Below are 24,687 nucleotides of genomic sequence, written 5' to 3'. Positions count from 1 at the left end.
AGGAGTTCAGATTTCATTCTACAAGCAATAGGGATCAACGTTTTAGGAATATGAACTTGGCAGCAATGTGGAGGATGGAGAGAAGGCACCAATCAGGACGCGTCTGCACTACTCCAGCAAGTGATAATAGGCTGAATTAGGAGAGTAGCCATGAGTGAAAGGGGCTGATGTCAGCAATACTGAGGAAGCAGAAGTGACAAATTTTGGCAAGTGCTTGTATGTGGGAGTCAGGAAGGGAGAGAAAGGAAAGAGTAGCAAATAACTCTTAAGTCTGTACACCTGGGTAACTAGAAGGCTGAGAGCACCCTCAAAGAAACAAGGAAGTTAAGAAGAAGTATGGATTTCTGGGAAAAGATGAGTTCTGTTTTGGATGTGCTGCGTTCGAGATGTCTGTGGGATGTACAAGTGGAGAAGTCTAGCAATCAGCTGGCAACACAGGAAAAGAGGTGAAAATGGAGGTTGAGTTATGACACATGCATGTGGGAGATAACTAAACAGAGATCATCGCTGAATGAATTGGAAGCTATGGGATCACCAAGACAGGCCCAGAAAAAGAGTTTGGTCTACACCTGTGCAAGGGCAGGCAATGGATAGTGATCCAACAAAGGAAGGAACTGTCAGTGGAATGGAAGAACCACATGAGAACTGAGCACTGCTGAGAAATGGCCACCGGACTTAACAATTAGAGATCTCAAGTGACTAACTTCATTTGGAAAACAAACCAAGTATTCCTTTAAAACAGAAACAGTTTACCTTTGAGGTATGCTAAGTGCCCTCAGTTCTTCCAGTTTCATCTTCATCTCGTTGTTTTCTTCCATCAATTCTTCAACGACTCTATTGTTTTCTTCTGCAAAATCAAAGTTTGTAGTTATGGGTCTTTATCTGACCACATGCCTTGTCTTCCCAACTCTACCCTGGCTACATGCAGATCTTCAGGACTTTTTGGAATTCTCACTCTCTTGTTTTCATTTTCTCAGCACACACACTCCACCATTCTATATTTACTTGTGTGTTATCTAAGAATTGTTCTCTGTTCCACAGGACGACAAAGAACACCACAACCGGAAGGTCCTTCAGAGATCATGTAATCCTGTTCTCTGACTTTTTCAGGCCCAGAAACATCGAGTAACTTACCCCAAGGATCACACACTGCCAGTTAGTGGTAAGACCTAGTTATTCCAGCTCTCTATGCTGTTCCACATTGTCTGTCAACCTCTCTCTCTCATCCTAGATGCTTTCTTCTCTCTAGGTTATTGTGACCCTCCTCGGCTGTATTTCTTCTATTGGCATAGTTGCCTTCTCGGATCCTTCTGCCAGAAGGGAGCTTGTTCGCTGCTCTCAACACCACTATGTGTTCTATGTGTATGGGATATTTACAAATACTTATAAACAAAAGGCTCTATGTGATATGTACATGCTTCCCCGTTACACTTCGTAGTTCCTTGAGCCTATCTTGTCCTTACAGGGTCCAGAAGGAAAGGAGCAAGTTCCTGTGGTTCATAGTTCTAGCCTCTATGTTCCATAGCCTCTGTCTGCTGAATGAATGACTTGAATCTAAACACAGTGACTGAGCAATTCTCCCCTTCTCTATCAAAAGGGAGGCACATTTAAAGAAGAATTTCTCTTTCAATTGTGAAGACTTTCAAATTCTTTGCAAAAGAGGATGAGTTGGCTTAAACCTGATTCAGTGATATTAAGCTGTTTCTTATGACTGCTACCAATCACAGGGAGCAGTAAAATGAAATTTGGACTAGGACTAGGAATCAACAGCTCCTAAGGAGCTGTGGGAATGTAGCTAAGTCACAAACACTCTGGGCCTCAGTGACCTCATGTACAAAATGAGGGACCTAAATGAGAAGATCTCAATGATCCATTCCTGTTCAAATATATTATGAACTCTATGAAAATATTTGGAAACAGGAATTATAGAAACAAACAAAAAACCCCCAAACCACACCAGTGCAGTACTACTGAAAAGTCAAAGTCTTAAGACTAGTAATCAAAACACTGGGGTTCTGGTCTTGGCTCTATTATCAACTTGGGTGGCCTGACAGGGAGGGCTGGCCTTTCTGACTTACCCTTTGTTCATGTATTCACTAGGTAACAATCTCAAGGGGAACTGTGCCAAGTGACCTTCATGATTACAATGTGAAATATAAAGTATTATTACTGAATAGCAGCAGTAACCAACAACTCTTGCCATATGTTGTGGACAGTATTTTTCCTTTTGCAATTTACTTGGTTTATATAATTTCACAATCACATTTTTATGGAGATATGTGTAAGATTTGTATAAGCATTCCATTTGTTCTTCTGGCCACCATTCCACTAATAAGCTAAAATAAACGCAGACACAAGGGTAGTTTTAATTCTGAAAAAAAATCTCACTGAAATTCTATCCAACCTTTTCTTATTTTCAAGTAATTATCCATCTTTAACATTTCTCTGTAAACAGTGGCTAGTAGCATAGAGGTGCTCTGTTCTTAAGGACATGCCAGTGACCAGAATTTCACTGTTTCTTTATATTTTGAATATTTCCTGGCATGGAGGCATATATATTGCTTAAAAAAAAAAAATCTTGATTGGTTTCCTTTTTTGGGCAATATAGAAAAAAAAAACTTCTTTTGGTTGCCTTGATGAAGCTACCTAATAGAGATGGCAGACTTCTGAAATTTTTCTGGCATTCCAAGAAGTCAAGCCATGCAAGAGTTGAATTTGGAGTCAAGAAGACTTGGATTTATTTGTCACTTGTTCGCTCTCTTGAACATGGATAAGTCACTCCATAAAATGAGAATTACACTAGGACCCCCTAGTTAACCAGGTTGGGGTGAAACTCTAGTGAGATAATGAATATTTAGATGTACTTTACAAACCTTAAAGAACCATGTCAATGTCATTAATCACATTCTATTCTCCCCATTACGCTGTCACTTCTCCAGCTTCATATTCAGTAGGTTCTTGGTTAACCACACTATTGAAGACAAAAGTGTGGCTAATCTCTAAATCATTTCTATTTCTTTTTCCTTACATTGGAATATAAACGATGACTGATATATTGGGGAACGACTTCAAACAAACCAAGTCACACATTTTTCTCATCCTGCTCAGTCCCACCTGGCAGCCCAGCCTACCAAGAGCACCAGACGGTTTGTGTTTCAGACGAGCATGGATACCACCCATAGAAAGTAAGAGCTGGAGAAGATCCAGAGAACAACCACAAGGACCAAGAATATGGAATAGTTACCTTAGGAGAAAGAATAAAAACTCTACAACTCTTGGTCCAAACAGACAAAGGCCAAGGATCTGCCTTTGCACCTGATTTCTTTGGGTCGCCTTAGTCTATTTATATGTAAAATGAAGGGATGCATTGGATTATCTTTAACAACTCTTCCAGTTTTTTTGCCACTTAAAAAAAGAGTTAAAACCCAAACCCTAAATATACTGGAATGTTTTTCTGCCTCCAGCTTTTACAAGGAAGGGACAAAATGCACGAAAAAAGAACCGACATCAGTGATTTAGGTTTTGCTTTTTTTAAAGGAATTCCTGATAACAAACTTAGTCCAAATTTTTCACTGTTCTTCCTAAGGATGACTCCACCCTGTCCCAAGGCACTTTAATGCTGATTCATTAAAATGCCATTCAAAACATTCCTGCTAAGGTAGGAGAACGGACAAATATGTATATGGACAGAAGGACAGACAGATATAGATAGAGAGAGATAAATAGACAGATAAATGGAGAGATAGTTTTAAGTTCCAAAAGCTGGAGTAAAGAGAGGCTTCTGGCTTGTCTTCAGTCAACCAAAAACTTACACCAATAAAATGCCCTTATTCCCAAAGGATTATAGATGAGGTTTTATATTATCATCAGTCTATAAAATTATGATGGGTATGGATGCTATTTCTAGTAGAGATAACTAAGCTAGAAAATTTGAGGGTGGATGCAGTGACAGACTGCATCTGCCATTCAAGGAATCACCTAGCTAAGTTTGGAGAGGCCCACCACCAGGTTGGCAGTGGGGTGATGAATTTTTTGGCCATAGCAATTCTTGAAAGACCAACATTGTACCAGCCTAAGATGGTTGAGGACCAAGTTGTCGATAGGTTAGGATGTATGCTAGGTCAGGATGTACGCTAGGTCAGGATGTATGCTAGGTCAGGATGTACGCTAGGTCAACAGATGGCTGTCTCTGATAGAATCTTGGTTCCCTAAAAGATGTCTAAATGATATTTTCCATAGCCAAACTGTGCAGAACATTTCAGATCTTACTTGATCTCATAAAGTTCAAACAGGATCAGCCCCAAATAATACTTGGAAAAGAATCCCATTAGGAAACTTTAGAACCACAGGCTTCTGGGGGCCTCAACTAACTGATACTCTAACTCCTTATTGTGGTACGAAGGTAATCTTTGGTTCTTGAAGACTACGTCTAAAAAGCACGAGCTCTAGTAGGCTACCAAGGTAAGAGGGCTTCAAGAATGAGTCTGGTGAAGGATTGAATATGTGTCATTTGAGGACCAGCCTAACTTCCAAGACTCTTGTCAGCAGGTGGGTCACAGACAATTCTAGAAGACTATTTACTAAGCTATCAAGGAATTGGGGCCAATGTCAGCGGAGAGCTCAGCTCCCATGCCAGGGAAATCACAGATCCTTCAAGTCATGAAGTTAGCACAGCTGGTAATACTCCTTGTAGTCATACTCCCATGATCCTCACCACAAATCTATGAAGCAGCTAAAGAATCATTTGACCAGTGAGGGTACTGAAGCTAAGAAGCTGCCTGACTGCAGCAAGAACATACAGCTAAAAAGTGGCAGTCAGGACTCTGCCTTGTCTTCTGACACCAAACCTTGGGCTTTCTTACACCACAGTGGAGCCCTGGGTGCCTTCCAGTTCTAAATTTCTATGATTCTATGACCCGCTCACCAAAATGAAGAAATAACAGACAGGACAGAAACCCCTTTTGGTTTTAAAATAGCAAATTTAGAGCAATTAATTAATCCACATAAAAGTTAATAAACTTGTTGGATTAATAAGAGTGAAGAAGGGCCTGGGCCATCTTAGGAAGTATAACACACTGAAAATATGTTGCGGTTCATAGAAAATTTTTTAAAGATCTGTCATAGATTACACTAAGGTAAACATTCTTCTGATCTGTGGTAGATGACAAGCATGCCCTTCCAGGAAATACCCCTTGATGTCATTATCAGAGTCAGATTACTAATGGCCTATGGGACTGATCGTGGACAAAAATTTTTTTGTCCCTAACACATTAGAGGGAGAGCTAATATAGAAACGGAACAAATAATTAAGTAGAATAAGATATTTGGGGTACAATCAACAAACTTAAGTGGATTAGTTTTAAGCCAGAGAATTGGGACAATGATTTCATTTTACTGGAGATTAAAATGAAATCTAGACCTAAAATGTAACTCTGGATCATTCAGGGAAAGCTGAGGGATCAGAGAATTTCAATAGAGAAAATGAACGTGTGTGTGATCAACAGCTATAATGTGCATTACTAAAACCCAAATGAGCCTTGATTCACCTCCGACAGGATCAGTAACAAGGTTCAAAGAAGGTCCGTCTCCCCGCAGCAGCAGGCTCGCTGTTCTCAAACACTCACCTCCAATCTTCTCCACGGTAGCTTTATGCTCTCGTACTGCATGCTGGAGATGCCTGCATGATTTCTCCAGCATTTTTTTCAAGTCTTGACACTCCTGCTTTGCTTTTTCGAGCTTGTGGAGGCACTGTTCACAGCAAGAATCTTCCTGAGGTTCAAAGATTCTTCTTCTACCCTGAAAAACTGCACAAATAAGGCTGTAGTAAACTTTTGGTTGGAGCAGATACCACCCTTTACTCAGTTTTGCTTCAGCTGTTCAAAGATCTGTGATGTTGCGGGCATAGGGGTACTCTACCCTCTGCCAACACGCATTGCAGGCCTCTATACCTTAGTCTTCAAAGGCTCTTATGGCTGAACGTAGTGAGGAACTGCTCTGAATCTGGGCAGGTCAGTCTCCAGATGAGTCCAGCAGCCATCACTGGGCTCATTCTAGAAGCTGTCACAGCTCACTTAGCAGCATCTGCCTGAGCATGCATTCCACTGGCATGATCTCCAAGGGCCCAATTTCAGCACCATGCTTATAGTAAGGTGTCTCAGTAGGATTTAAGTAGAGAAATATTGACATCCTTGTCTCCCTTGTCCCCTATAACAATTACATAATTCTGATATGAGACTAGAACATAACATATAATCCCTTCAAGCCTAAAAAACTATCAATAGCTGTTCCCTTATTAGTTTCACAGTGATGATGCTTTCATAAAGGTAAACCCCAGACACTTTAATGAAAGACTACATTAGTGCTATGCATTACATAAAATATCATTTTAAAAATCGGATTATATTGATTTGTCTTAGTACCATTTCATTTTTGATCTAAGCCTGTTTCATACATGTATGACTACCCTAAGCCCAACTGTGCTTAAAATTATTTCTTACTCCTTCCCAAGCAAGGCAGAGAGTGGACTCTGTAAGCCTGTTTTAGAAGTACCAGCAAAGCTAAACATCACAAGGTTGGCTGCTACCAGATGACGAATATTTTCTGTCCCAAACAACTCACAAAAACCAATTACTAAGGCATGGAGCAGGGGAGGAAGGCACGTTTAGATTTTCATAAATGGAAGGTGTATCCACTCCAACGAAACCATAGATTCTTAAAAAGGATTCCCAAGTAGACAAAAAGCAAAACTTCAGGCTGTGCCTGGCTATTAATCTGTCATCCAGACCGTGGAAGTGCTTTGAAAAGTAAAAAACTCTACACAAATATAATCACTTATCAGGTAGTAAAACTTCTGATAATATCAACTATTTAAAAGAGAAGTGTGGATAATCCTAAAGTCAGCAAAAAAAAAAAAGAGGGGGGAGCCTATTGAAGACAAGAAAAGGAAGGAAAATAGCTGTCAAAAAACCTATGCAGTTTACTTCTTAGCAAAGAAAAGAAGCCATACCCTCAGATCCTTCTTCCAGGCCTCACTCCTTGACAACTGTGTGTAAAGCCATATTTATGATTTAACAAGTCTGGTTACTGAGTTTCCCTGGCAAGCTTCCCATTTCCTAGATTATAGCGGATAGCAGATTGGAAGCCGTGAGAGGCTGACAGGGACTCTTATGGTAAAACTCAAGTCCTAGGGAAGGGTGATAAGAATACTGAGGCAAAGAAGATGGGGTAATCTTTGAGGCATTGTGATATAATGGAGAGAGTGGAATTTGGCATCAGGAAGGCCTGGGTTTGAATTCCAACTCTAACATTTCCTAGATATATAACAAAGAATAAACTGTTTAATCTCTCGGAGTCTCAGTTTTCTCAGCTGTAAAGTGGGGATAATACGATCTGTACTACCTACTTCACAGAGCTGCTCTGAGGCTCAAATCAGATAAGCTATGTAAAAGGCATTGCAAATTAAAGCATTACTACATCATTTCCAACAGCTTCCATATGCAAAAAAAACTTTAGTAAAGGGGCATACGTTAACTAGAAATGATACTTTACCCTCATAGTATCTTTAACTAATCACTGAACTTTAGCCACTTTCTAATCACTTCAACATCTATTATCCCATTTTATTGTCCTAATATTTTTGCCAGGAAGAAATCATTATCCCCATTTGACAGAAGAAAAAACTGAAGCACAAAATGGTGCTTTTCCTGTCCCAGATTCAATTGGGATCAATTCAACTCCATTTTATTACTTACCGAACACATCTATCATGTACAAGGCAATGTGTCTTGCATAAGTAGTTATTTACCACTGAAAGGAGAACCCGGGTCTGATGAACCTCAGTCTAAGGGCTCTTTTCACTACAATATGCTGTCTTTAAATAGTTTCATTGTGAAAATGTAGCAGAAATGACCAGTTCAAACACCTGACTTCTAATAATCTCTATACGTAGCTAGACAGGCATGAGCTAGTAGTATGCACATACGAATGTCTAAGATGGGGAGAAAACAAGGTTACTTTACCAGTCTCTGCTGCCTTTTCATGTGAGAAGTTCTGCTGCTTCAGTATTTTTTGTAGCTGCATCTGGTGTCCAACACTGTAAGCAGGAAAGCTTGCTTGGTCTCCAGTTTCCTTTGTGGCAGAGATCATGACGATTTCATTTTTCTGAAATATATTTTTCAAATAATCAATGTGGAACAGAAGAGCCTTTATTTATTCTCTTTTCTTAAAGACATAGATATTAGAAACACAAACAGAAATCCCAAAGTATGTTTTGGTCTCTTACAGGTTCTTTCTTCAGTGGCTTATGTGAATACTTGAAATAAATGTAGCACTTAAAAAAATCCCAAAGGGTTGAATTTCCACCTATGCTTAACAACCATGGTATTAATACACAATCAATGTTATCTCATACTTAATGAAACTAATAGCTACAATGATATCTTATATGTACGTAACATACTACGCTTTTCAAAAGGTTTCCCTAAACATGCTCTACTCCAATCCTCACAGCAATTTTGGGAGATAGGAAAAACAAATCACTCCCATACTCAAGTAGGAAAACCAGGGTTCAGAGAGGTTAGGGATTCCACCCCCTAACCCCATTCCAAGGTCACATATTAGTAAATGGTTCCAATACTAGTCTAGTTATCTGTCCACTACACATAGAGTATGTATATTTTCTAAACAAGCCAACCCCCAAAAAAAATCTATTCGCATGGGCTGAAAAAGGATTGAGTAGCCCTATTAAAAGTACACTCTCTCCTTTATTTAGATCAAAACTGTCCTAGAAAATCTGGCATGTGTAACTACCAACATGTCAAACTAGAGGACTGTGCTTACTGTATTAATTTTGAGTACTTCAATCCATCAACAGCCTGATCTATAAAAACCTTATTCTTTCTCTTCCATCTACCTTCCTTAAGGGAAGAAAGGTTTTAGTCGCTGGCCAATTACTGAGACCCCATAGGAATGTGAAGAAAACCATACTTTTTGAAAACTGTTTTCTACGTTTGAATATGCTTGATCACATATGGGTGAAAAAATTTCTGTCCTAAGTAGCAGTAAACCTGCTTTAGAGACTCTATGGATGTGAAAATGAACAATGTTTCAGCTTTTTGGAAAAATGAAACCTTAGAATAGGAAATGGGAAGGGGATGAATTATAGATTTATGTCTAGGTAGCCTAAAGGTTCAGTTCCTAATCTAAAATCCCTTTAACTATTCAAGGTGACAAATAAGGTGGGGAAATCATCATCTTTTTTACATCTGTATTTTAATTTTAGCATAATCTGTATCAATACCTCTAAGTAGACTGGAATAATCCAGTTAAATAAAGTAACAAGTTAGCTTACTGAAAGGAAGGGCTGTGATTCTTAACTAGCTGGCTTCAAGAGCCAACAGTAGCATCTTAGAACATAGTACGGGTTTGGTGGACACAGAGCTCTGGGCATGAGAGATTCGTATTAGTCTTAACAAAAAAGGTTTTAACTATAACTCCAAGGAGAAAAAGATAAAACAAAACATTTGTTTGTAAAGATAATCCCTGCTGTTCTGAGCGACAAATCCTTAAGTTTGTTTGAAAAATGTGATCTAAATGACATGTGATTTTTGTATCTTTCGGGAAAATAGTTCTACAAGTCATGTTTTGGTAACCAATTCATTTTCATAGAAAATGGGACAGTTTTTTTTTCAATTCCTCATCATATTGTATACATTTTCTTGAATTCTGATTCCCTAAACTGAAAATGTTTTCTAAGACGAAAGCTTTTAAAATTTGCTGGTGTAAAAGTTTGCTTTTTCTCTTTATTTTTTCTTATATTGTCTTAATTTATTATGATAATGAGTCTAGAATGACTTAGATACCTAGCTATTTTAAACCTTATTTTTCTGATGAAAAACTAAAAAAATGGCTTGCCCTATTAAGCAGAGCTGGAATTAGAACCTTCAGACCAAAAGGAATTTACAAACCTCATTCTGGTCCCTCACTGCACAGATCATCTTTTTCAACTAAGCTATCAACCTCAAACTCAAGGAAACAAACCCAACCAAAAAGCTGTAAAAAAAAAAAAAAAGCAGTGTGTGAGGAATTTTTCTGGTACACTTAGCCCTTCACAGCAATGCAAGGGCCTGGAACATTCTCAAAGAACTCTTGAGGAAAAATGCCATCCACATCCAGAGAAAGAACTATGGAAGTGGAACACAGAAGGAAGCAGAATATTTTCTCTTGGGTTATGTTTTGCTTTGCTTTTTCTCATGGCTTCCCCCATTTATTTCAATTTCTCTATGCAACACGACTAATGTGAAAATGTGCTTAATAAGAATGCATGTAGAGAAACCACATAAGATTTGAGAACTGAGCACTAGGCTGATCTTAGTGGCAGAACTAGTCTTTTTTTCCCCATCAAGCTGTATCCTCCAAGTTTTCAATAGAACGCAATTTTCATCTTCCTGAGAACCTCCAATTTTGGGGAAGCGCCCCAGCCCGGGCACCCCAGAGTGTCTGGACTTAGCCACCATTCTCCATCCCCCTTCCTGGCTTTTCAGTTTCTCCTCAATGAGTAGTCTTTCTCCGTCTACTTTTTCTTTTTGCCTACAATTTTATATCCCTAATGCTTAGCAATCAATTAATCATTACATGTGCCAGGCACTGTGCTAAGGACTGAGGAAACAAAAAAAACCAAACTAGTCCCTGCCCTTAAGAAGCTTACAATTTAATGAGAGACACAACTTGCAAACAAATATATACAAAACAAGATAGAATCAGGACAGATAGAAATAATTAACTGAGAAAAGGCATTAGAGTTAAGAGGGATGGGAAAGGCTTCCAGTAAAATAGGGATTTTAATTAGAACCTAAAACCAGGGAGTTTAGAAGTCAGAGCAGAGGAGGGACAGTATTAGAGGCATGGAAGATAGCTAGAGAAAACGTCCAGAGCCAGGAGATGGGATGTCCTGTTCTTAGAACAGCTGAGAAGAGTACACATCAGGGAGGTGAGGAAGAAGAAGGCTGGAAAGGTAGAAGGGAGAGAGGTGATGAATGCATTGGAATGCCAAATACTGCATTTTGTGTTTGACCCTGAAGGTAACAGGAAGCCACAGGGCTTTATTGGGGAGGGGAGGGTGTTAGACCGTGGCTGCAGGATGCAGTGAAGTGGGGAAGACTTGAGGTGAGAAGACCCAGACCCACCCACAGGCTATTGCAAGAATTCAGATGTGAGGTAAAGAGAGCCTGCACTAGAGTGGGGCAGCACCTGAGGAGAGAAGGGGGCCTACACAACAGATGCTGCAGAGGTAGAATCAACAGGCATTGGCAAAAGATTGCATAGACGAGTTGAAAGATAGTGAGAAGTTGAGAGTGACACCGAAGTTGCCTGCCAGAGGAACTGGGAGAACAATGTTACCCCCTAAAGTAACAGAGAAGGGAGGATGTTGAGAAGTTTAGGGAAACTGTTTTAGACATTGGAGTTTTGATATATACTGGATAACCACTTGGATATCTAAAAGGCAACGGAGATGCAACACTGAAGGTCAGCAGAATGTTTGAGACAGGATAGGTAGATTTGAAATCATCAGCATTAACGATGGTAATTAAATCTATTGGAGCTGATAAGATCATCAATTGAAATAGCAGAGAGGAAGAAGAAAAGATGGTCAAGGATAGAACTCTAAGAGAAACCTATGTATGGGGTTATTGGGCATGATCTGAATGAGAATATAGCAAAGGAAACAGGGAAGTAATGATCAGACAGCCAGGAGGAGAACCTGGAGAGTGGTACCCTGAAAATCCAGCCAAGAGTCTGTCAAGGTAAGAGTGATCAAGAGGGTCAAAAAGCTGCAGAGAGATGACCAAGGAGAATGAGGACTGAGAAAAGGCCACTGGATTGGCAACTAAGAGACCACCAATACCTTTGGAGAGGACAGTCTGCGTGGAATGACAGGATCAGAACCTGGATTATAAAAGATAAAGAATGGAACAGAAGACCTTTTAAAGAAGTTTAGCTATAAATTGAAGAAGAAATTTACATTTATATGATAGTGGGGAATGGAAAGATGAAATGAGGGGTTTTTTCAGGATGAGGAAGATATAGACATATTTATAGCCAGTGGGGAATGGGCCAGTAGAGAGAAAGTAAAAATAAGTGAAAGAGTAGGGATAACAGGGAGGGCAATCCGTTGCAGGAGATGGGATGGAATGGGATGCTGCTCATAATCCTTATATTAACAGGATTTGTTCTCTGAAATCTGGATTCAGTCAAAGGGTCACACTTGAGGAACTAGAGGGCCACATGTGGCCTGAAGGCCACAGGTTCCCCACCTCTGGGTTACCAATTGTTAAGGAGTAAGACCACTTCATCATTTGGCACAGGTGTGAAGGAGGAGAAAGTGACAGAAGGCACCTCAATGATAGGATGAGGAAATGGGGAGGAGTTCATGGTAAAATGGTTTCAATTTTTTTCTCTAAAATACAAAGCCACTTTCTCAACTAGCGGAGCAGAGATTGGGGGCAGGGGTAGGGAGAACCATGGGACTTTCAAAGAGGGATGAAAAAGTTTGAAAGAGCTACTGTGGAGACTGAGGTGGTCAGGTGATACAGAAGATATAGTAGGACTGCCTAGAAGTATTGAAGGTCTACTTGAGATTGTGTCACATAAATTTATAGTGGACTTAGAAGTCTCCATCTTCATTTACCAGTAGGTGTAGTAACAAAGGAGGTGAATGATGAGTTAGGATAGGTAGGTGGTACAATGGATAGAACACTGAATCTAGAGTCAAGAAGACCTGAGTTCAAATCTAGCCTCAGACACTTCCTAGCAGTGGGACCCTGGGCAAGTCACTTAACCCTCTTTGCCTCAGTTTCCTCATCTGTAAAATATGAGCTGAGAGGGAAATGGCAAAGCACTCCAATAATTTTGCCAAGAAAATCCCAAATGGGGTCACAAAGAATTGGACACAACTGAAACAATTCAACAACACCCAAGGCTGAGGCTTGGCTAGGAGTGGTTGGCAATATCATAAGGAGGTTGGGGATTTGCAGTGTATAGCTGAGTTGGTTCACCAAAGGGTCAAGATGGGGAGAAGAAGAACAGTCAGTGTGGGGCAAAGACAGACTAGGAGCAAACAGGAGGTCAAGGGATGGAGGACACTTTATGGATGAGGATTAGGGTTTTGTAAGGGAAGGCAGTGGTACAGATAAAAAGCCAACAGATTATAGTCAGACAAGGGGATTTCAGAATTCTTGAACATAAAAGTGGTACATTTATGGATAATGGCAAGATCAAGGGAACAACCATCTTTGTAGGTGGCTAAGGAGGGATGGAGAAATAGTTTATGGGAAGTAAGTAGGTTGAGAAAATCAATGGTTAGGGCACTTAGCACAGGCTTTAGTAACTATTTAATAAATGCTTGTTGACTGACTTACCAAAGTGGTAGAGGTTGATAAATTACAGTATGAGGAAAATCATTCCGCCTAGTCATTTCTACAGAGAATTCAAAAACTGCCAAATGGGAATGCAAGTGTGAGAGATTCAGGCCAAAAAATAAATATGCAAAGAGCCCATTAAAATGGTAGAGGACTATGGAAATAAGGAAAATATGGTCATCACAAGAATACAATACGAGGAAGGAAACAGGAGACCTGATTCTAAGTTTGCCTCTGTCATTAAATTTGGGATGACTTTGACTATCAGTGTTCTCGTCTATAAAATAAAGAGATTGGATGAGATGATTTTTAAAGTTTCTGTTGGCTCTAAAGGGCACAATTCTGACTTAACAGTACTTATCTCATACCCACATAGCACTTAATTTCAAAATGTTTTTACTTATATCACTTTATCCTGCTAACAGACTTATGATTAGGTAGGTCAGGGGTTTTTAATCCTTATTTTCAGATAAAAAAGTAAAGCAAATAGCTTGCCCAAGGTTCCGTAGCAGAGTTGGGCTCAGAATCTTCAAACTAGAAGGAAACTTTGAGAGCATCTAGTTGCACCCCCTCATTTTACAGCTCATCTTACTCCAGAAGCTCGGTGCTTTTGCACTTAGATTGCTAAGCTTTAAAGTCCTTCATCATATGACTCCATCTCACCAATCATATTTTCCATTATTTTTCCTTTGGTCAGGAAAACTTCCTAACATTCTGCATGAGCATATATTCTTCTGCTTCTAAGCCCTTATAATAAGCTGTTCCTTATTTCCTCTTCCTTTCTGCCTATTGTGTTTAAAACAATTAAAATTAACTTTCCCCATTAGACCTTCTTTATGGCGTAAAAGCCAGATCTACATAAACTTAAATCCTATACACATTGCTGAACAAAAGAACACTGTTCAGTCACCCTATATGTATATACATGCACTGAAAAACTTGGTAGTTGGGTTACGTTTTATAGTTTGATGAGTTTTTCAAACTTTCATTATTGTATACCTTTCTATGTAGTTGGCCATCTTGTTTTCTCCTTTAAATTATTCCTGAGGAAAATACATATGCTTCTGTACCATGAAGATATCTTAAAACTTGATGATAAGGGGCGGAGCCAAGATGGTGGAGTAGAAAGACACACATATGCAGGGTCTCCCCCCACAGTCCATAAAATATCTGTAGAGAGGGGCTCTCAACAAATTTTGGAGGAGCAGAAGTGGAGAACAACAGAGTGGAGATTTCCAGCCCAGGGTGACCTGAAAGGCCCACGGGAAATGTTGGTTGCACCAGACGTGGAGTGGAGCGTGGAGCCCGGCCCAGCCTTGGCCGTGCAGCTTGGGAACAGCCACTGGGGGCGGAATCTCCAGTCACGGAATCCCCAGTCCCAGCAGCAGTGAGTTCAAAGATCTCTCAACCCATAGGCGCCAAAGGTCAGTAACAGGGTTTTTCCAGCTGGCAAAGAAGGGAGAAGGGCCTTCCCATAGCTCCAGCAGCAGGCAGCCACCTCAGAGGCTACATGGCAGGCATGGCAGCCACATATATTTTTGGAGCGTAAAACCCCTGGGGGCACTGAAGAGCTGAGTCTTACCTCAGCCCTGTGTGGAGGCCCTGGGCGAGCTGGTCTTTGTCTCACACTGAATGATGGCCCTGCCCATCCAGCTCATATGAAAATCAGCCCCCAGTGCTGACTTGGGAACTGGAGGCCAGGTGGCTGTGGAGAGGTAACTGCTAAGATTCTGGGCACAAAAATCCCTCTCTGCATCCAGACCAGTACACCCTTGATCGTGCCACACTGGAGGAACTGAGATCTGACAGATTTCCAGAGTATACCCTACTCTTGACAAAGGTCCCAAAAGTCAAGTAACTGGTTGGGAAAAATGCCCAAAAAAGGGAAAAAAAAATAAGACTACAGAAGGTTATTTTCTTGGTGAACTGATATCTCCTCCCATCCTTTCAGATGAGGAAGAACAATGCTTACCATCAGGGAAAGACATAAAAGTCAAGGCTTCTGCATCCCAAACATCCAAAATAAATATTCAATAGGCTCAGGCCATGGAAGAGCTCAAAAAGGATTTTGAAAATCAAGTTAGAGAGGTGGATGAAAAACTGGGAAGAGAAATGAGAGAGATGCAAGAAAAACATGAAAAGCAGGTCAACACCTTGCTAAAGGAGACCCAAAAAAATGCTGAAGAAAATAACACCTTTAAAAATAGGCTAATTCAATTGGCAAAAGAGGTTCAAAAAGCCAATGAGGAGAAGAATGCTTTAAAAAGTAGAATTAGCTAAATGGAAAAGGAGGTTCAAAAGCTCACTGAAGAAAAGAGTTCTTTCAAAATTAGAATGTAACAGATGGAGGCTAATGACTTTATGAGAAACCAAGAAATCACAAAACAAAAGCAAAAGAATGAAAAAATGGAAGATAAGGTGAAATATCTCATTGGAAAAACAACTGACCTGGAAAACAAATCCAGGAGAGACAATTTAAAAATTATGGGACTACCTGAAAGCCTTGATCAAAAAAAGAGCCTAGACATCATCTTCCATGAAATTATCAAGGAAAACTGCCCTGAGATTATAGAACCAGAGGGCAAAATAAATATTCAAGGAATCCACAGAACACCACCTGAAAGAGATCCAAAAAGAGAAACTCCTAGGAACATTGTGGCCAAATTCCAGAGTTCCCAGGTCAAGGAGAAAATATTGCAAGCAGCTAGAAAGAAACAATTCAAGTATTGTGGAAATACAATCAGGATAACACAAGATCTAGCAGCTTCTACATTAAGGGATCGAAGGGAATGGAATAGGATATTCCAGAAGTCAAAGGAACTAGGACTAAAGCCAAGAATCACCTACCCAGCAAAACTGAGTATAATACTTCAGGAGAAAAAATGGTCTTTCAATGAAATAGAGGACTTTCAAGCATTCTTGATGAAAAGACCAGAACTGAAAAGAAAATCTGACTTTCAAACACAGGAATGAAGAGAAGCATGAAAAGGTAAACAGCAAAGAGAAGTCATAAAGGACTTACTAAAATTGAATTGTTTACATTCCTACATGGAAAGACAATAGTTGTAACTCTTGAAACTTTATTCAGTATCTGGGTAGTTGGTGGGATTACACACAACACACACACACACGTACACACACACACACAGAGGGAGACAGAGAACACAGAGTTAATTGAATAGGATGGGATCATATCTTAAAATAATGAATTAAGTAATGAGAGAGATATATTGGGAGGAGAAAGGGAAAAATGGAATGGGGCAAATTATGTCTCATAAAAGAGGCAAGTAAAAGACTTTTCAATGGAGGGAAAAAGGGGGGAGGTGAGAGAAAAAACATGAAGCTTACTCTCATCACGTTTAACTAAAGGAAGGAATAAACTGCACACTCATTTTGGTATGCAAACCTATCTTACAATACAGGATAGTGGGGGAGAAGGGGATAAGCAGGGTGGGGGGATGATGGAAGAGAGGGGAGTGGGAGGAGGAAGCAGTTAGAAGTCAACACTCTTGGGGAGGGATAGAATCCAAAGAGAGAATAGAAGCAATGGGGGGCAGGATAGGATGGAAGGAAATATAGTTAGTCTCACACAACATGACTATTATGGAAGTCATTTGCAAAACTACACAGATATGGCCTATATTGATTGCTTGCCTTCCCAAAGGGAATGGGTGGGGATGGAGGGATGAAGAGAAGCTGGAACTCAAAGTTTTAGGAATAATTGTTGAGCATTATTCTTGCAACTAGGAAACAAGAAATACAGGTAATGGTGTATAGAAATTTATCTTGCCCTTCAGGACAAAAAAGAAGATGGGGATAAGGGAAGGGAGGGATGTTAGAAGGGAGGACAGATTGGTGATTAGAATGCTTGGCGTTTTGGGGTAGGGGGAAGGGAGAAATGGGGAGAAAATTTGGAACAAAAATTTTATGGAAATGAATGTTGAAAACTTAAATTTAAATACAAAAAAAAAACTTGATATAAGCATATTTGTTTAAGACAGTTTTGAAAAATTAAATGGGGATTCAAGATAAACCACTCCTGGAAACTTAGGCTGCACAAAAAAAGTTACATTTTGTGGGAAAAAGATGACAGAGGGTATATGAGCACAGTATTTGAAGTACTACGTACAAGTAGAAATGCTTGACAGCCAAATGCTTCAATCCTTTGGATAAGCTTCCAAAAGGTTTTAGACCATTATGATGTTAGTCCTAACATAACAATGTTAGTCCTATCATTTTTATTCAACTCCAAATTCTAATTCACAATATAGGAGACAGAAAAAAAAATCATAGTAACTTCTAAAGTCCCCACACTGAATACTTAATAGCGCCCTGGGAACATACCGTTTTCCATTCAGGATGACTATTTTCTAGAAGTCGGCAGAGTGTACCTCTAAAAGCCATCTGTACACAGGCCCTCAGTTTTTCCAAATATTGGGCACTTAGTCGTCTTGGAGAACATGGAGATTTGGTTTTCAAAAGATGCTTGTTTTCCATTCCAATAAGCTCTTCATAAATTTCCTCCACAAGAAGCTCGATTTCAGTCAGAACCTCCTCCTCATACTGGTGAATCTCCATCTGGATCTGCTTGCCTTCCTGAATTGTCCACTCTCTTTGCTTCTGTTCTAGACGTGCCTGTAATTCAGCTTCCTTCTGAAGAATTAGCTCCGTTTTTTGTTTCACATAATCTTCCTTTGCTGCTGCAAGCACCTCATTAATTTTATTTCGATGATCATCTAAAAATTTCCGGTAATCTTTTTCATTTTGTTCTTGAATTCTACGGATTTCTTCTTGTTTTTCTTTGTTCCAGTCACTTCGGGACTTCGCCAACTTCGCTCGGACAATCACAGGGATTTCTTCCTCTTTTAACTCTAGTTCCTTCTGGAGAGAAAAAATCTTTGCTTTAAGTTCTTTGACACTTTCGTCAGTGTTTCCAAGCTCTGTCTTCCATTTCTCCTTAGCTTCCAAAACTGCAAGTGATACCTAAAGGATTTAAAAATTGACATTTAAATTATCTGTAAGCCTCTCTCCTTAAACTACATAATCAGTGAATTTGCTTTTTTAAAAGTCTGTGACCTTATATAAAGTTGTTTGAATATGGTGAAGAAAGCATACTTAAGGTTGACATCATTCAGGATGGTCTCAGAAAAACACTGTACAAAGTAACAGCAATATTGTATGATGATCAACTGTAAATGACAACTATTCTTAGCAATACAAAGGTCCTACTCAGTTCCAAAAGACTCACAATTAAAAATGCTATCCACCTCCAGAGGGAAAAACCGATGATGTCTGAATACAGATCAAAGCTTTATCCCTTTTGGTTTGTTGAGGTCTGTGTCTTTTACAATGCTCCTAATATGGAAATTTGCTTTACATGACAGAACATGTATAATCCATATCAAATTACTTGGCTTCTGAAGGAGGAAGTAGGGGAAAGAATATGGAACTTAAATTTTTAATAAATGAATGTTAAAAATTGTTTTTACATGTAATTAGAAAAATTTTTTTTTTGGAAAAAAGATGGATATTATTGTAGAATGTTTACCATAGCTGTTTTCCCCTAAATCACCAAAAATCTATCATTTTAAAGAATTATGCCCTCTCTTTTAATAACATGATGTTAAAAATTTTTTACATATGTCAAATTAAAAAAATGTACAAAATAAATTTTCTAACTAGTTAACTTTTAAAAAAACACAAGCTCAAAAGTCCTCTTTTACTTCATAAATGAAATATTCTAGTAAGGAAACTACAAAAATGTTTGGAAACATAGTATACATATTTTATAACTCCTTGTTGGCAACACAACTGGATTTTAAGGAGATTTTCTCTTTAAAGAAGAGTAAGTTAAAATTGTACCGATCCAAAAGGTAATTGCCCTCTTTTCACTCTTCTCTTTCCTTTTCTCCGTTTGAAGACCTCAGGCAATTGGAAACTCATTACCTCCTGAGGCAACCCACTTCACTTTCTGTCAGCAACAATTGTTAGGAAATAGCAAGCTTTGCCCCTTTTGCTCTCATATCTGTCCTTCTGGGCTAAGTGAAAACAAGTGTAAATCCCTTTTCTGTGTGATAGTTCTTCAAATACTTGAGACAAGGCATGCTAATAACCCCAAACTCACTTTTTTTCAGACTAAACATCCCCAGTTCCTATAACTAGTCATCTATCTCATCATTTTGAGTGTCTACACCATTGTAACTACCGCCTTTTGAGCTGATTAACATCCATGCTAAAATGTGACCCCCTAACTGGTGACATACAATAAAACTATCTTCTCCCTTATTCTTGACATTAACCTTGTATTAATTAAGCCAAAGCTCAGGTTAGCTATTTTGGCCAGATCACAGTGGTGACTTCTCTCAAACTGCATTCCAATAAAACCCCTAGATTTTTTTCACATTAACCACTGTTTATGTTTCACCCACATTTTATACTTGGTCAGTTGATGCTTTGAATCCAAGTGCAGAATTTTTATTTATCCCTCTCAAATTTCATTTTACTAGCTAAAATGGCTAGCACTTGGGGGAATAAATGGCAATAGATTTCGAAACAACTTTGGAAAAGAAGAGGACACAGCCATAAAAGGATGAGATTTAAAAAGAATAAGTTCAAGGTAACAGTAAGGGGAAAAGTAAATTTCCTGTCCTTAGGACAGATATGGCCTTTTTCACATAAACATGGCAGATTCAAACCCAATATTGGGATACTTTTTTAAAAAAGAAAAAAAATACAGAAAGCTCTGTTCAATAGCAGTCCAAACCTTACTGGTCAAGTCTAGAGTTGAGCCCCCAAAGTGTTAGAAAAATGCAGTGACCATACAAGAACTCTACCAACTTTTCTTCTGATGGTTATTCAGTTGTCTCAGTCATGTCCAACTCGTTATGACTCCATTTGTGGTTTTCTTGGCAAAGACACTGGAATGGTTTGCTATTTCCTTCTCCAGCTCATTTTACAGAGGAAGAAACTGAGGCAAACAGGGTTCAGGGACTTTGACGGGGTCATACAGTTGGTGTCTCAGGCTGAATTCGAACTCAGGTCTTCCTACCTCCATGCCTGGCATTCTTTCACCTGTGCCACCTAGCTGTCCCTACCATCATTACCACCATCCTTAATGCGCAGCTCACACTTACATAGTATTTCACAGTTTCCCAATACGATGACGCTCAACAACCCTATGAAAGAGGTAATATAAGGAAAGCTTTGGAAAGTAAGAGTATGAAGAGAGGCCAAAGAAACTGCCTTCAGGAAGAGGATTCTGGAAAGATAGCAGAGTAAGCAGCTCAGAAAACTTCAAGCTCTCAAGATTTTCCTCCACAAAAGGAGATAAAATAGCCCCTCTGGGCAAACACAGAGCCCTGAAAACAATAAGAGGAGGTGCAGAACAGGGGCAACCAGAAGAAAAATGCCAGGACTAGATTTCCTCCCAGTGAAAAGTAAACACCTCCAGGCTAGGGTCCACTTCAACAACAGGCAGCAAGCCCTGGGGTTAGCTGGCTTGGGAGGCTACCTCAGCCTGCCACAGGAACTTTTACCCTGAGGACAGTGAGGAGAGTTGGGTGTCTGAACTGGGGAAGATCTAGAGAACCTCTGCCCATAAGGAAAGCTAGACCCAGCTGTGCGGCAGAGAGCAGCAGGGGGAGAAGGAACCAGCAAATGCCCCAGGAGCAGTGGAGCAAGGGCACTTATGGGAGGCTGGAGGTCTTGGTTTGAATTCAGGGGCAGAGGGAAGAACTGGAGAAGACCAGAGGCCAGAGGCACCATCCCCAAGGCCCCAACAGGCAAAGGTGAAAGACTCCAACCACAGAGAGCTAGTATGGGAATACAGAAGGTGGGATTTGTCTTCACAGGACGGTGAAACCAAGAAACCCTCTTACACCCCCCAAACAGGAATGTCAGATGGCCACCTGCTCAAAAATAATTCACTGAGGAACTTAAAAAAGACTTTAAAAGTTAAATAAGATTGGGGAAAAATTAAAAAAGAAAAATAAGAAGATTATGAGGAGAAAGTCAAGCAATTAGAAAAGGAGAGTCAGAATCTTAAGAAAATGAGTCCTTGAGAATCAGAATTGGGCAAGGGGAAGCCTGCCAAGTTATAAGAGATGAAAAAATAAAAAGAATGAAAAAAATAGAAGACATGAAACATTTTGTAAGAAAAGCAGATCCAGAGAACAGATCAAGAAAACATAAGAATAAGTGAACTACCTGAAAGTTCTGATGAAAAAATAATCTCAATACAATAGTATGAGAAATTAAGAGAAAATTGTCCTGAAACATTAGAACACGAGGAGAAAATGAACATAGAAAAAAATCCACAGATCACCATCTGAAAGAGATCACAGAAGAAAAATGCACAGGAATATTACAGTTGAATTCTGAAACCCCCACATCAAGGGCAAAATATTACGAGTAACAAGAAAAAAACAATTTACGTCTGATGGTGCCACAAGCAGACTTAGCTTTGGGTATGCTAAAAGATTGTAGGTTTTGGAACATGATATATTGAAGAGCAAAAGAATTGGGCCTCTGGCCGAAAACATCATACCCAGCAAAGCTAAGCATAATTTTGAATGGAAAAAAATGGACCTCTGATCAACTGTCAGACTTTCAGGACTCTTAAAAAAAAACAACCCTGAACTCAATAGAAGACTTTACATACAAGAGCCAAGAGAAATATAAGGTACATACCAATAATTATAAGGGACTCACGGATAGAATGTTTACCTTTTATGTAGGGAAAATGCAAAATCTATGACTAAGATTATTACTAGTAACTAGGTAGTTTATAAGAAAGACTGGGGTAGACCTGAGTATGACATGACTTGAAAAAGTAAAACCATTCAGGAACAGCTAAGACAGTAATTATCTTATACGAAAGAGGTGCCAGGTACTGTGTCAGTGAGCACCCCAACATACTTGCTACCACAGCTTCTTTGATCTTCTTTTCTAAAAGGAAAGGCAACTTCTGAGGGGTAAACAATCACTTTAATCAAGCATCATTCAGTTAGTTCAGGGGAAAAGTCAGCACCCTGAACTTCAGAGAAAATACAGAGAAATCAAAAGTCAATAGACATGCTTCCAAATGTCTGACCATTAACATATATACATCTTTACCAGAAAGGGAAGCCGGGAAGGAGGTGGGGGGGGGGGGGGGGAGCCGCAGCGGCGCACGTCAGAGTCTTCATAGACTTTTTAGAACCAGAGGGCATCACATCCCTTGAGAACCAGTGCCTCATTAACAAAAGTTGTGGGCCTTCCTACAAATCTTCCCAGGCCCATCAATGGGTGGGAAAGATCCTCGTCAATCACATTATTGAATTCAGAGACATTATACTTCTTGATTATACCAAAATAAAAACAGCAAGATCCTACTTTGCTTGCCCTTACAGATACAGAGGAATTAGATGGGGAAGAGGGGTTGTTAGTTCTGGAAAGCTACTTTCATCAGGAATGGGTTTAAAAGGGGAAAATACATATACACCTAGAAGAGTATAAAAGTCTTCTAAATTTAAAAAAGAAATAAAACTCTAAGAAAATAGGGAGGAGGGAGAGGATAAAGGGAAAGATCTTTAGAGGGGAGGGTGAGAATAGGTTAAAGGGGGGTAATAGAAGGGTGTTTAGATTTAGGGGAATGGGAGGGTAAGGGAGGCATAAGGGAGAGGGGTAGACTAAGTAATAGGAGGGCAAGGTCGCAGGAAGAAGTAAAGTAGAGGAGTTAGGAGAAATAGGAAAAAGAAATATGCACACACATAAAAACAAGAAGAGGAACATAATCTCTTACTGTAGCCTCGGGGTGGTAGGCAGAGGGAAGGTGAAAAAAAGAAAAAAGTAAGAAGTGTGCATCAGAGAACAAGAGAAAACCTACAAGGAAGCAAAGAAAAGATGGCCCCTTGCAACTGTATTTAATCCACAAGCTTTCCTGACATGCTAAGTCATCGCTGTACATCTTGAATCCTGTCTTCTGCTCTGCTGTGCACATGACATGTTTTTCTTTTCTTCCTTTATATTTAAGTTTCTAATGTTTCTTTTTCTTTTCTTATAATGTATTTAAGTTTTAGTATTTGTCTAAAATAAAAAAAAACTTTTTTAATTGTTTTTTTTAGTTAGGAGGAAAGAAGATGGCTAAGACAAAGCTGATAATAATCTAAGACAGAAGGGACAGTGTACGGATGATAAGAAGCAGCTTCTCCAGCTCATCCCAAAGAGAGAACAAGAGTGAATCAGATTCACCAGCAACAAAAGGGATTAAATTCAGCAGTCGGGAAAATATCCCTAGTCATGAAGCTTGGGAAACACTGAAATGAATCCCTATGGGGGTACAAGACAGGTCCTTCCTGAGTCGCCATTCTCTTGATGGAAGGGAGCAGGAAAAAAGACCCTCCTCAAGTTCTCCAGCTGACAGGGCTGTGAGTACCTTTTTGGCCACAGAAAGCTCATGTTCTGCCTCCCATTTCATCTGTTCAGTCTTTAGGTGGGCTCTGTACTCGGCAAGGTCAGGAAGCTCTTGCAGCCATCGAGAACGAGCGTTTAACACAGCTACTTCTACCTGTAAGACAATATGAGAGAAACATGTGAAGACAAGACCATTCAATCAACAGAGTGGACCAACTAGTTACCAGGGTGATCCAAGATATCTTTTAAACAACCAGGACAGCCAAAGGCTGAAGTATCTAATTGGCTTTGTGGTTTCCACATTGCCTAGGAGGCCCTTCCCTACATTTCAGGCACTCAATAAATTCTTTAGATTTTATTTTAGAAGGCCTTAAAAAACCAAAGGTCATTTACACATACTAGCTGTCCCAGTCAATTTTCCATTTTCTAGATACCAAGAGATTTTCCTTGAAGGCACAAAGATACACCAGAAGCAAAGCTGCCCAGTATCACAGTTGCTATACCTTCTGAGCTAGGCTGGGACCACATCTCTATTTTATATAGCAATCTTTCTGACTTCAGAGGATAAGACTGTGGCTCCTAAACAGTAAGGTAGCACATGAGTACAGACAGCTCTGAAACACAAGTAAAGGTGTGAATTATATTTTAAGCTGATAGGATTGAGCTGAAAGGGGCCGGGGAGACTATCTGGTCCAGCCCCTTCAGTTATGTTATATACGAAGACTTTGTCTAAAAGCGGTGACATGATTTGCCCGATTCCCCAGGTTCCTACCAAAGTCAAGAAGTAGCAGTGCCAGAGCTCAAACCCCAGGGCTGCCTCCATGATACCCCACTGCAGATACTGCAGAGAAAATACTCTGACTTCCTAAGATTCTACTTT

General features: G+C 39.6%; 1 protein-coding gene across 15 annotated transcripts in view; it reads right to left on the bottom strand.

Moving 5' to 3' along the window:
• CEP152 (centrosomal protein 152) overlaps positions 1-24,687 on the bottom strand; it is a 105,600-nt gene that overhangs the window by 5,345 nt on the left and 75,568 nt on the right. For 13 of the 15 annotated variants that reach the window (XM_072624706.1, XM_072624712.1, XM_072624708.1 and 10 more), the window contains 5 exons: positions 23,830-23,961; positions 17,760-18,398; positions 8,019-8,160; positions 5,625-5,804; positions 754-847 (listed from right to left, as the gene is read on the bottom strand). In XM_072624706.1, coding sequence (XP_072480807.1) covers positions 754-847; positions 5,625-5,804; positions 8,019-8,160; positions 17,760-18,398; positions 23,830-23,961 — 1,187 coding nt within the window. The remainder of the gene's footprint in view (positions 1-753; positions 848-5,624; positions 5,805-8,018; positions 8,161-17,759; positions 18,399-23,829; positions 23,962-24,687) is intronic. The other 2 variants (XM_072624715.1, XM_072624717.1) reach the window with 1 other exon arrangement.

Source organism: Notamacropus eugenii, chromosome 7 (genome assembly GCF_028372415.1).
Source record: "Notamacropus eugenii isolate mMacEug1 chromosome 7, mMacEug1.pri_v2, whole genome shotgun sequence".
Lineage (NCBI taxonomy): Eukaryota > Metazoa > Chordata > Mammalia > Diprotodontia > Macropodidae > Notamacropus > Notamacropus eugenii.
Note: the sequence above shows the minus strand (reverse complement) of the source record. Positions and strands in the feature narration are given on the sequence as shown.